Consider the following 13,677-nt stretch of genomic DNA (forward strand, 5'->3'; position numbering starts at 1 on the left):
GTTAGCTTTTCTCTTTCTCTTTCATTTCGGGTACGATACGACGTTTATGCAGCTATACTCTCTTGATTCTTGGTAATAGGTTATATTGGCGAAGGAATTATTACAACCATATTGGGAAAGGTTTTGGGCTAAGAATGATTATTTATAAATACCTGATCAGCTAGATAACCAAAGAAGCCTAGCTTTCACAACAAATACAATAACTATTTAATAAGTGTATGAACAATGCCTTGTCCAGAATTATTATTAAGAATCAATCTCACGTACTCTACCAACATAACATGCAATCAAAACCCCCAAGGGCCAATTGAAAAAAATATCAAATAAATCCAGTCAAAAAACAAAAACATAAGACTAACAACCTAACAATAGCATCAAATGGATATAAAGAGCGACAGAACAAAACCTCAAATGAACAAGTGCATCAAGGCAAAAACACAAAAACTTCAAACCATCCATGCATTTGTATAAGGAACGTAACGACATCCGATTCATCATCAGTAAATAGCCCATTAAAGCATCATATATGCAGTGAAATCGTCTCTCCTCCTCCACAGACGACGCGGGAGGGAGGTATATAAAGTGAGAGTGATAAAAAAGGAAAGAAACATGAATACCTCCACATCGGACGTCAGACATAAAATATTAATGTACAAGAAGAATCCCGGTTGTTTTTTCTGTATTCCGCCTCTTGCTTCTATGGGGTCCCGCTTTCTGGCACTGTGATGTTTTTTTTCGGCTTTTCTTGGAGTCTATTGAGTTGTTTGGAGCCCGTGCCGTGCCGTGGCTACATGCGTGTAGATGTCAGGTGCATATTATATTGTTGTATACGGAGAGTTCGTGGGTTGGTTGAGTGTCGGGTGCAGAGTATGTTTAGTAGTATTGACTTAGGGCTTGGTGAGTTGCTCTTTCCGGAAGAATAGGAGGAATCCGGCACTGGGTTGTGTTAGGAACTTGCTTGTATGGAATGGAGTGTGGATGTATTGATGACTTACCAGATCAACAGCTGGAAGAACAAGGCGATCCAGAACCAAGCATTTGCGACGGAACTGCCACCGGCAGTAACATCCGGCGAGATTGGTCCGGGGCCGATGTTGTTTGGAGCACATGCTCTGGCAACGATTGTTGCAATGGAACCCAGCACTTGTGATGCAAGCAGGGTGAAGGCGATGTGTACTCGTGTGAGGGTCTGGAGGAGAATCATACCGAAGCCGAGACCCTGTAGGGCATCAAGAATACCGAGCCAGAGCCATAAACTTCGTGATGCGAGTGCTCCGCTAACAGAACTGCCAGCCCAGGGGAGGAAGAGGCCCATTCCGGAGACACCCCACCATATCTGGGCCCAGCGTGGAGCTCCCAGACCGCATGCAAATACAGGTAGAATCCAGCTATGGCGCTTAGAGAGGTATCCAAACAGGGTTAACACTGCTACCCAGATGATGCCGAAGAAGACAATGACAAGGATGCCGACTTGCCAGGCTTCAGCATGGTTTGAGCTCCAAAGGACTATATGAGGCACGATAAGTTAGCGATTTCTTAGGGAGTATAGGGCTAGTGTACTTACAGGCCCAGTTCCGTCCATAAGGTGCGCTGAGGAAGAAGTTTTGCAGGATGACTACCACAAAGTTCCACAGAACGATTTTGCGTCGGAAGACAGATTTGTAGAATGATGGAACTTTTCCAGGTGACTGGCGGTAGTAATTTGGCAGGCCGAAGAAGATGATCAGACCAATGGCCCAGAGGAATGCAGCGATTGGCATGCAGATTGCTCTAGAATAGGCTATTAGCAATTGTAATCGTAATGATAATAAGGGTCTACGTACGTCATTTTCCAGGAGTTGACAATGCCGCCATTGACATCGGTAACTCCATTGGCGACAGCGCTAGAGATTGTCGTTCCCCAGTACCACAGTCCAATAACATATGCTTGCTGAGTGCCTTGGATGAGGCATGCGCGGAAAACCCAGTCTTTGACCTGAACGCCGCTTTCATCACCAAAATTGAGAGCGAAGAACAGTGACCCACTAGAAGAAGCGGCGGCATAAACACCGCTTCCCACATTCTGGATCCATCCACGAGCGAAGCCATTCGACTCAAAGTGTGCTAATCCAATGATGACAAACGATGCACCGTATAAGAACCAGGGTATGGAAAGGACAAACACCGACTTGAAAAAGCGGAAGAAAAACCACCAGATAGTAGAAGTGACAAGGTATACTGTCGCAATACCATAGAGCTTCTCAGCTGTCTGGCCGTTTTCACCAGCAAGCAGGGTAATTTGGTATGAGTTAGCTGCAATAATCTGACCGAGACCAAGGAAAAACGAATACACAGGCCAGCCAAAGATCCGAATTTGCATCCACTTCTTTAAGCCCGAGGGGGGAACATAGTCTCGTCCCAGAAGGAACTCATCCTTTTCTGCACGTGGATCGCTACCACTTTCATTTGAACCCAAATCCTCGTGGGATATTGAGCTCATATGTGTGTTGTTTTCGGCCTTGGTCTGGAAAATCGAAGAAGCGGGAGATTGGTTGCGCCCTAATCTTGCGTCTCTGAACTTGTCGAACCATTTCTTTTCGCTCTTCATTAGATACTCCTCTATACAAAGCTGGGATTCGGAGTTAGATCCGTTGAGCTTCTCGAGTCTCTGATCAAACACTCGATAGTATTCTCCAGTACCGTCTGTGAAAAATGGATCAACTTTTTGCAACTTATAGTCTTTCTTTTCACCGACGACAGAATCAACGGAAAGAACGGATGCGCTACTGAGTCGATTCCCAGGTTGAGCCCACGGTGGCCTTCCAGATATTATGCCTTCTTCAAAGTATGAGTTGGTAGGAGATGCAAGCGACCTCGGAGCATTGCGTTGATGACGTCCTTCATCTGCTTGCTCCCTCGTAATTGTAACTTCTTCGTCTCCACGGAAATAATCGTCATCACTGCTTTCTTCGGTTGCTGTACCACTCTCCTCGTTACCCATTTGACTTCTTCTTTTGAGCCGACGACCACGGAGGTTAATATGTCCTGGTCCAGCCCGGAATCCAAGTGACAGTTGCCGACCAAGGCTTAATCTAGGCTCGTCGTTACCTCCAGGGCTTGGATCACGGCTGTATACAATCGTGTTGCGCTGCTGGGGCCCGTATGCACTGTCACGGTTGACGTTGATATTCGAGTAACTACCTTCTCGTGAGTGTGCGATTGGAGGTGTTTGCATCCCCGTTGGGGTCGTGGTACCAGTCGATGGAATCGTAGGTGTCATCATTCCACTTGGTGTTATTATTCCACTTGGTGTATTGTAACCAGAAGGCGAGAGAGGCCCACCGTTCGATTTTGCCTGCCCCTTGCTGTGAATTCGCATAGCAGTGGTTTGCAAAATTTCCAAATCTTCCACCCATTGAGCAACAGGAAAACGTTGCTTTGCGGAGCGTGCACGCATCTTTGCACGAACTTGGGGCTTCGAGTTAAGTGCGCTTCCAATCGCAAGCTTGAACTGGTGCAAGAGGTGGGAAGTTGTTGTGGACTCAATATTGTACCACCAACCTGGCATCTGGCCGAGGCCACCAACGCGAGCGCCAATACCAAGGGCACCCTTCCGACCAAATTCAACAGCAACAAGACCAAACGGTTCATCACGAGACGGAATCAGGGCGAACTCAGCGCCAGAAAAGATATACGCTGGAAGTGCAGTAAACTCAGGCTTTGAGAAGACACGCCCAGGATACAACCTCATCATATGATCGAGCTTAAGCGCAGCAAATTTACCATAAAGATCAATAACCGGACCAACACAGATAAGCTGGACATTGGGACGTGCTTCCAGAACGGCAGGCATCACATCAGCAATAAGATCCACGCCCTTCTGCATAGACCATCTTCCGACAAACACCAACAGGTCGGCATCGGGGTTCTGATCCAAGCCCGCCCATTCCTGCGCTTGACGCTTAAGCTCTCCTCTGCTCGCCTCGTAGTTCGGGTCAACCTGAATCTCGCTATCTTTCGGTAATTCCTTGTTCCATTCGCCAGTGTCCGAGGGGTCCGGGTTCGGTAGATTTCCAACCTTCTTCAGACCCCAGAAGATAGGGTACCGGGCATAAGAACGTTTACCATATTTCCGAGAAACACCCACTGCACCAAACCCTTGTTGATGCACGCGGAGGTAGCTTGCTCCAGCATGAAGCATATTAAAGACTTCACCAAACTGGACGTAGCGCTTTGCAGTGTCAAGATCAAGGTTGAAAACAGAACAGACTTCATCCCTCTCCTTCTGGGTGCGCATGGGCCACAGTCCTTGGAACTCGGCATTGTGGAGCGACAAACAAACAGGAATGGTTTGAGGCAGGAGATAAAGCGGGGCAATAGATCCGTGGTAGTCGTTAATGTGGTAAAGATCGATTGGGAAACGTCTGATTGCTTGTGCAATGCACTGGTTCCAAGCTGAATAGTAGATTGCGCTGTCCAAATCGTCCATTCTAGCGGGATAAGGCTCAGATTTGGTTTGTTGGCGAAAAACAGGGGCATCTAGAAGGACATATTTGATATTATTCAGGACGTGATACTGCACCTTCACCTCGTAGGAGTTTCCGAGGACTGTCACGAACATAGGCTCAGCTGGCTGATCAACAGGGTAGTCAACTCCGCCTACGCATGGAACAACCCAAATTAGATCCTGCTGTCCAAGGTGTTTCCCCATCAACTGGGCCATAACACCCAGGCCGCCGATTTTAATCTTGATAGCCCAGTCCTCAATGTCATACTCCATGGTGGCAATCAAGGTCGTCCGCCTTCGTGAAGCTACTGTTCCAAAAGCAGGCGTACTCTGCAAGAATCCAGACTTATTTGCAAGGCGCATGAAGGGGTTGATCGATCCACCGCTTCCGTCCGGGTTCGGTTTTCTTCTGAATGCCAAGGGGAGAATTGATTTCTTTTCGCTGACTCCCACTTGGTTGAATTTGACTTGGTAGAAGGATTTCACAAAGGCATAGACACAAGCGATGGCTGTGATAAGGGGAACGAACCAGAGGAGAAAGTACACAGCCATCTGGATAGTCCTTGAACCCGTTGGCAGAAGATGAACACGCAGAGTTCCGTCGTCAACACCAAGGTTCCACGCCAAGTATGGAGATGGAGGGATATCCGTGATGTTTACCACAGTAGAGCTAAGCGAAGAAGGAGGCATACGGTCCAGGACTCCATCATCATCTATATCACCGAATACGTAGCTCTGGTCTGGTTGACCGTCTGGATTCATTCCCCAAACATTGAACTGTCCTTGCGCTGGGAACTCTGCCATAAATCTGAACTTCCAAAGACCATCACTGTCTTGCCTCACAACGTTGTCCAAGCCGGCATCGTATCCATATTGGTTGAACGGCCCGTTGAAGAATAGATGGGGAAAGCGTCGTGGGCGGTCATATCCAGAGTCACCTTCTTGGGCATAATCACTGCTGCCAGTTAACTTATTCCAATATTCGACTCGCACGTGCTTCCCTTGCCACTTTTGCTTGTCCGTTCCGCTCCAGGGCAATTCTTCAATGGTATTGTTTCCTCCGTGGTAGTCTTTCCAGTCAGAGAACGAGGAACCAAAGTTTGTTGAGTAACGGTATTTATTCGCGCCCGCTGCACGATGTTGGATGTAGAGCGTGCCGTTATCGTATTGGTTCAACAAGGAGGTCGAATAGTTCGCAGAGGTGAATACCAATGGATTGTCCCTTTGGCCCACTCGGATCAGGAAGTGGTCAGTTGCCTGGGTAGAACTATGTCCATCCGAACTAGTGGCATTTTTGACGGTCAAGCGATGAATACCGTTGTAAACTCCAGTCAGCTTCGCTGTCCAAACCCAGGCATTAGGGATTTGACCAGTCCACTTCGGATCATCACCCTTCGCATCTTTGCAGCTAACACTGCTGTTGCTAATAGAGGGCGTCTTGCCAGCTTCAGTACTGGATTCGAATGAAATGGATTTCGTAACCTCATCACAGTCCATCTTGGTGGAGAAGTAAATGCTAACGTCGATGTCTTCTGAATCGTTAGGCCCAACTTTAGAAATCTGCGGCACATCGTGACCAGGCTCAAATTGGGTGATCATGGGACGAGGTTTAACAAAGCTAGCCTTTGGAACATATGCTCTGAACTCGAAGGGCTTCATTTTCAGACTATCCAGACACCCGTTTGTCGCATTGGTGCCGTTCAAATGGAGTGACTTCGGGCCATCTTTCAGTTTGTGTTCATCATGCGGGTAGAAGAGATTAACAACAGTGGTTCCCGTGGTAAATGGAGAAACTAAGGCCGAATCGTTGCTCCCACAGTCAAAGTTGTATTCCACGGTCTTGTTGTCATTTTGATAGACCAGCCACACGGGTTCGTTGTTGCCGCCTAAATCTTGAATGTTCGAGACTACATCACGCAGAACTGACCAGACACCGACCTCAGTTGCCGTGCCATTCGAACCAGGGTATTGGATCTCATGGGTCTGTTTTGACAACTTGACGACCGAGTATCCATCATTCAGTACGGGGAAATCTTGTCGCATTTGAAACATATGTTTGATGGTATTGTGGAGAGGATGAGAGGGATCCCGATGATCATAAGCGACAGCTTCATCGTGGCATCCCTCCCTACCTGCGCTGATAGGCCAGTTGTAGTATTGCGACGAGCCAAGGGAATAACATCCGTGTGCTTTCCATGCAGTGGAGGGAGACATTGCTTGACGGCCATAGATATAGTTATCCGCAGTTGAATCTAGAATGTAGAAGGCTTGCTCTTCTCCCCACAGTAAAATTGGGATACCGGGAAGATGCAGTGTGGTGATAAAGTGACCCAAAAGCTGTCTCTCGACTCCCAGCTCGATGGCAGGCCAACGGAAAACATCCTGGTTTGTAGTACCATACATATGGCGAGGATCGAATTTGCCAGTGTTAGCATTGATCATATCGTTGCTCAATACCATGATATTCCAAGAGTCTGTCCAGTCCAAAGGCGTGTCGTAGCCCGCAGCCAGGTTGCCATCCATACCGAGGAATCGAGTGAGGGTACGGTACACCGAATAATGAAAAGCAGCTGAATCTAGGGCTTGCAGACCGTTATCACGTAAGAAGTACTGGTGATCGGATGTGTTCGTCATGTTCATCGAAGCCAGAGAAGAGTCTGGGTATTGGTCAGGCTGTCTTCCGCGTCCGAGGTAGATAGAACCAAAGTTATTTCCACCAGTGATTTCTCCGGGAAGAAAGAAGTTATCTTTGCCAACACTGCGAGCACACTCTCTATAAGCATGGGACATGTCACCGAGTGCATCCACTGTGGCCTGCGTCGCTTTATCGTAGCGGAAGCCATCAATGTCAAGGGCCTTTATAATCATACACGAGTGTCGAATAAGCCTCTCTTTCACGCTAGGGTGCCATTCACGTAGACGATCCTGGACTGAAGCGAATTTGGCCAACTGACGCTCCCAGTCTGGGTAGACTCCGAAAGCTTCCCTGTCACCGTACTGGTCGAAATCACTGTTATAGCACCCGACTAGCTCATCTGTGACATCCTTATCGACTGGATAACCAGTCTCGTTCCAGAATCGAGGATATTCACAAGTGTTGTTGTACTCATTGTCATAGCGGAAGTCGACATACTGACGTTCGGATTTCCACAATGCTTTGTGCTCCTTGACTGAAAAAGGGGTGGTAGTATTTAGATAGCCTTCAAATCCAATCAAATCGCCCATGCTGGTTTCATGTCAGCGCTGGAATATCGGAACTTAGGCGAGGGGAGCATCTCACGTTGCAATAGTATTGTCAAAGAGGACATACATGTCCCGCTTATGGATCTCAGTGATCGCGTCTCTCCAGGTTTGAATTGTACCATAATGTTGATCAAGCAGAGTAGTATCCAAAATCGAGTAACCATCTGAACCCCATGGCTGATTCATCAGGATAGTGCCAGCCAAATAAATCCCCTGCGGAGGTCAGTCAGCCATCTGGTATATACACCAGTAGCAAGAAACAACACGGAATACGTTGTCACGAACCTTTATGCCCATTCCTTGTAGATAGTCGAGTGTATCAACCAAGCCAGCTGCATCACCGCCGTGACGCATTTGATTTGAGTTAAGGTCATGCTCAAAAAGTGACCCGTTAATGTTATCGTTAGTTGGATCACCATTGACAAACCGGTCAATGAACAGGGTGTAGAAGGGGAAACGCCAGCTTTTTGGAGAGGGGTGAAACTTATGGCCCTTCCATTCCGCGTGCGTATATTCCGCCGGATTGGTCGTATCCTTGTTCACATTCAAGTTGTAATCGACCAGGGACTCATCATAGGGCCAGCCCGCTGCTGTTGCTGCGAGCAACGCAAGCAGCGACCCAGTGAATCCCCACTTCATTGCCAACGGCCACCAAGTTGAACCGCTCACCAACCTCTTCTTCAAACAGCCGGCATGTGCTTAAAGAAAACTAACGAAGGCTGGAAAGAAGCGTGATTAATAAGGATTAGTTGAGGGGGGATGCTGAGTGACAAACTTCTTCCAAATGAAATGCCGCCTTTCTCTTCCTCCTTTATGTGTCTTGACACTCGGAAAGAAAATCCCTCCAGAAGGGTTTGATAGGTAATAGTATACCGGGGAGCGAAAGGCAGAGGCCGGAGGAAAATCAGTGGCGGCAGTGAAGTGGCAATGAAAAAGAGAGCAGAAGGGAAAGAGGAAATAAAAGGAAGAAGAAAAGAATATATGCGAAGACTTTTGTCCGAAAGACTTGCAGGATGGAGTCAGAGTGAACGATTGGGACCGAGCAACAATAACTCTGTTATACAGACAGGCAGATGAGCCAACGAAGGACTGATATTAGCTCGAACAAGAAAATCAACCGATGATCTTTCACAGCCAGCTCAGACAAAGCTAAAAAGGACATAGAATAAAATAGAATAAAAAATAAATAAAGGCCAGACATGTAGTTCGCCGGCCCGCGAGATAGACAGAAGACAAACAGGCATATGGAGACACTTGGGCGTATTCAGTGGAGATTGAGGCCTCCCTTTCAAGATCAGCCACACATAGTATCCGTGTTCGCTCAGGCCTCAATCATTCGCTGACCGAAAGTAGTAACTCAGTAAAGTCATTACCCTTAATGGAAGCTTGGGAGGGGCGAACTCCTGTACCGAGGAAGGCCATACAATGCAACTACTGTACATACTGCGCATCATGTACGTCCTACTGTACCTCTAACGCAATACTATTTACAGTACGAGTGGATCCAGTGGGTCTGGGTTAATTTCTTGTCATTTTGGTCGGTTATCACTAGTGGCATGGGGTCAGCGTCGATCCTAACGAAGTCTTTTCCACCTATCTGATATATCAAAAGGCTCACGTTTAATGGTATCGGCGAGTGTCCTCCTTCTGGAATTCTAAACTACCTGAGATACAATGCTTACCGATATTTCGCCTTTTTCCACAGCGAGTTGGCCATGCAAGATTCTATGCAGGATTCAAATAGTGCGATTGATAGCATCTGCCGCTCAATGGCCCGTCTAGCTCTTGGGAATACATAGATTCGGACGTGAGGTTGTATGCACAACCCACTTCTTAGCTGACTACCATGATCAGAATACAAGGTGTAAAGCCAGGAATAGCAATTAATCTGACTTCTAATGGATCCTTATCTTGGTTGGCGGTGTTACTTTTGCGTGAAGCCTGCGGCAAGGTGGTGGCTGTATTTGTGAACGTTGAATTGAGGTCCAAGTTCTACGCGGCGATATAACAAAGATACTCCACGAGGTACTCGCCGAAAGCGAAAAAAGAAACTAAAAGACAAGACCTAAAGACAACACAGAGAGATTAACGGATAAAAGCAAAAAAAAAAACAAAAAACAACACCCTTATCGCGTTCAACTTTGGTATCTTCAGTATTCGAAACTTGTTAGCGCAACGGCTTACTGGTAAGGACACCCTTGTTTTCTTGATTATAATGGACATTACTTAGATTCATAACGGCAACTACACTACGGAGTAAGTTGAAGATAATTCTGCAGCACACTTAACCTGCTTTGAGCATTGCTAACAGATTGATGATTCTGGTGCCAACAATTGCTACTGGATCTTTTATTTTCAGCAACAACCAGGCCTGATAACAATGAAAATCAAAGCGAGATCCAAATTCATATTATTAACATTGATAAAGCCATGTAGAACCAAGAACGCGACACGATGTCGCAATTTTTTTTTCCTTCGGAATATTCGGGATTATGGGGGCGTACTTATCTTTGACATCTTATTATGGCAATTGCATTGTGATCCCTCATATCGTGTGCTCTTCGGCTCAACTATCGTGCAGCTCGCTTGTAAATTATTTAGCTATCCTGCCATTCCTAATATGATTTGAGTGCGAGGCTGAATGATGAAATCACATTAGGCTTATTATTCCATAAATTGTAGCGGAGTTACTTCCGGATTATTGGTTTGAGTACTGATATACTTAGGTTGTTGTTGTTGAGGCGAATAGACCCTTTTTGTCCGCCGCCGGCTACCGAACACCAAATGACGGTATTGTAAGAACCCCAACATACAGGCCGTAGCAATGCTGGATTACGTGCATGCATACGCACTCATACAAGGGCTGTTGAGTGTTAAAAAGAACAAAACTCAATTAGCCTTTCTCTGTACGCCCCCTTACTTTGATAGCTTCAGGATAGCACAACTTTATATCCGGGATTAGTATGATGTAATATGGTGCAATCGATCGCTGCTCAACAAGATGCTGAAGCGGAACATCTTGGTTCACTTTACAGAGCTCGATCGGATGCAAGGAGACGAAGCCACCTAACCTACCGGGCAACGAACTAGGTTTACATCCCAGGAACATTCTACGGATTGGTTGATAAGTCGTTTTGACACAAAAGGCTCATGAATCAGAAGAAGTATCTCGTCGTAGTATTCCAACTCAAGTGCTAGTAGTCGACATTTGTTCCATGCTTCATTAGAATTTACTTTCGACCTGGATCTACCATTCAAATTTCTTTGGATGAAAATTACCTGGTAAGTCGCAGAATGCTGTCGACCATGGTAGTATTTTAAGAGCATCTGATGGTCATAATATACTCAACTACTGAATTCCAATACGTCAGTTATCCTAACAAACCTCCGATCACGATGAGCACCAAAATCTGACAATATTTCCGAATAAAAAGGACAGTGCGATTTGAAACTATTACCCAGTCTGTTGGGTGTGGATTGATCCCTTACTGAAGGAGTTGAGGCGGACGAAGGACTATCCCGGTTAGTCTGTCCGCGTGTATTGTACTAACAGACATAAAATACTTCAGTGTTGGGACAACTGTCAACATAGGATGACATATAAGATGCATAAACTAGCTGTACCCTCCAGATAAGCTTGCAGAACAGAACCCGGTTGTGGTCATTCTATACCGGAGTCCGGCTCGTCATACTATCTCAAGCAACTCTTTATCCTTGATTAGTAGCTACACATACTAATATACATCTTACGAGATCTTTGCCTACTACGCTACGTACTCCGTAGGGTTTGTGTGGGGTGGCCTCCCGTGTACTAGTAATAAGTACACAGTAGTGGGGTGTGGAGAGATGGGCCACTCACCATCGCATCGGATCTCACACAGTTGAGAGTTGTGGGTCAATCACAGACCGCCTGTTGGTCCCTGGATCGTTACTAAAAACTACTAGCAGGGTAATCCTGGAGAATACCTACCTAGTCTTCCTCGGATGATCGCTGCTAGGTAGCCTGTCCCCAAAGAGCTCCAGCATGAACATGATTAACAACACATCAGCTTGGTCCACCCTATATAGTCCGTGCTCGGCCTTCCAACCTGTATAGCTGTGCGTATAGCTATGCATATAGACGCATAATGAGAATCATTCGGAAAATGTCCTTACCATGGTCCCAATCGGGACACCGATCCAATCTTGCTGATTATGAATAGCAAATGATAACGGCCGATTATCAGACATGAACTTCTACGGAGATACCGATGACATTCTACGGCTTATCAGCCAGATACTGCCTAGATAGGCGAACCGACCTTCGTGGTTTTGATGTATTAGAATTGTTTTGAAGTAGCTCAAACCTAGTCCTCTCGCCCCGGAGCTTTCTAGCAGATGCCGGTCGTCCATGCATTGCCTATCAATGACAAAGTTGAATAGGTCTACTCGTATCTAAACCTGCCTACATGGCGCACTTCAATTCTGGGGCTCACTTCGCCTCGTATTTAGGCACGTAGTAATCAACACATAACACAAATGGTGAGGTAAAACCGATGGCGACGAAGAAGCGGTAACACCCAACATTGAGCCACTCCCTGTTCTTGCAACACTCTGTTGTTGTCGCAAGCGAGTTTCAGTATGATATCAGAAGTATGATAAACAAGGAACGATTCTGACCAATGCGGTGCGACCACCTCAGTTGACTTCTGGCCTCGAAAGGCAAAACTTCTTCCTTGAGCTGATAGTATATACGCATGTAACTAAAACGGAGAGGCAAGATTCACCGAGCCTCCTGTGCGTTACCGGTGCGTCGTAAACCGAACCTTTATCCAAACCATTGCTAATATTGCGTTTGAACTGCATGCCTTGTTGCCCCCAGTCCCACTTTTTAATCTTCCAAAAATGACTAGCTTATCCACCGTGCAGGTGCCAATAAGTCCTATAGGCACATGGTCAGCAACGGTGGAGTCAGACTACATATCATATACATCGATATTGCAGGCCTTGGCGAAATTGACTCGTTCTACCCAGCGTGGCCGTGAGCAATACATGTCAATTCTTGCAACCCCTTATGAGAGGCACTTAGCTCCCTGTCGCTGCAGCTTACCCGTGAAACTTTGTGATAGCAGATATTAGCGCGCTGGCCGAGCCCGAACGTTCGCCATCGGATCCACTTCCTGCATCCATGAACCCAGAAACTAGTGACAGCTTCTCTCTCTTATCGTTCACCGACTCTCTACCACCTGCCTTGCTAGGCTACCTTTCTCAAAATTTCCATGCAGGACATGAAATGCAATCCCTCGTTGACCTTCAGCTCGCCACAGACATGCCTTTCTGAGCAGACATCCACGATGGCACCACACATACTGTGACTGTCGTGACACCCATTGTCGCTATACTTCCTTGCTTGTATGGATCAGGGATGGTTGAGCTGTTTATATGCTACAACTGTCCGCTACACAGAAGTCCATCCGTGTCTGCATGTAGTCGACTTACACGCAGCATTGTCAAAACAAAGGCCCGGCAACTCACACCAAAGCTTATGTCAGAAATTGTTTCTGCGAGGCGAGTTCCTTGGAAGTTCAGGTCCAGACCTTGTAGTGTTGGGCCATAGACTCGGTATAGAAGATGCAAGTTAACTTAACAAGCGCGCCTTACCTTCTCCTTATCTTCTCCTTATCTAGGGCTTGTTGTCGAGTCGAGGTTCCGCACGCAGGCTGGACAGAAAGTCTCGGTGAAGCCTTTGTTGCCTATTTTTACCTTCTGCATGGTTTACACGGAGACTTCCCTTTAGATAACTACTTATACGAAGATATTCGGGCTTCTTCGGCGTCCGAGTGGCCATGGCACCTTGGAAGTGGTGAACGCTATAATAGCCTATAGAAGAGTGTCAGCTCAGGATAAAGACGACTACCGAGGTAGCTGTTCGATATCGTTCGGATAACCATGGCCGTACTTGTTGATAT

General features: G+C 46.7%; 1 protein-coding gene across 1 annotated transcript; it reads right to left on the reverse strand.

Moving 5' to 3' along the window:
• Positions 1-887: 887 nt before the first annotated feature.
• ags2 (alpha-1,3-glucan synthase Ags2) lies at positions 888-8,368 on the reverse strand (the record flags this gene model as incomplete). Its single annotated transcript, XM_022537241.1, has 6 exons — positions 888-936; positions 996-1,506; positions 1,565-1,770; positions 1,824-7,712; positions 7,767-7,942; positions 8,015-8,368. The coding sequence occupies 6 exons, from the start codon at positions 8,366-8,368 to the stop codon at positions 888-890; spliced, it is 7,185 nt and encodes a 2,394-aa protein (XP_022384961.1).
• Positions 8,369-13,677: the final 5,309 nt, after the last annotated feature.

Source organism: Aspergillus bombycis, assembly GCF_001792695.1.
Source record: "Aspergillus bombycis strain NRRL26010 chromosome Unknown contig00117, whole genome shotgun sequence".
NCBI classification, from domain to species: domain Eukaryota; kingdom Fungi; phylum Ascomycota; class Eurotiomycetes; order Eurotiales; family Aspergillaceae; genus Aspergillus; species Aspergillus bombycis.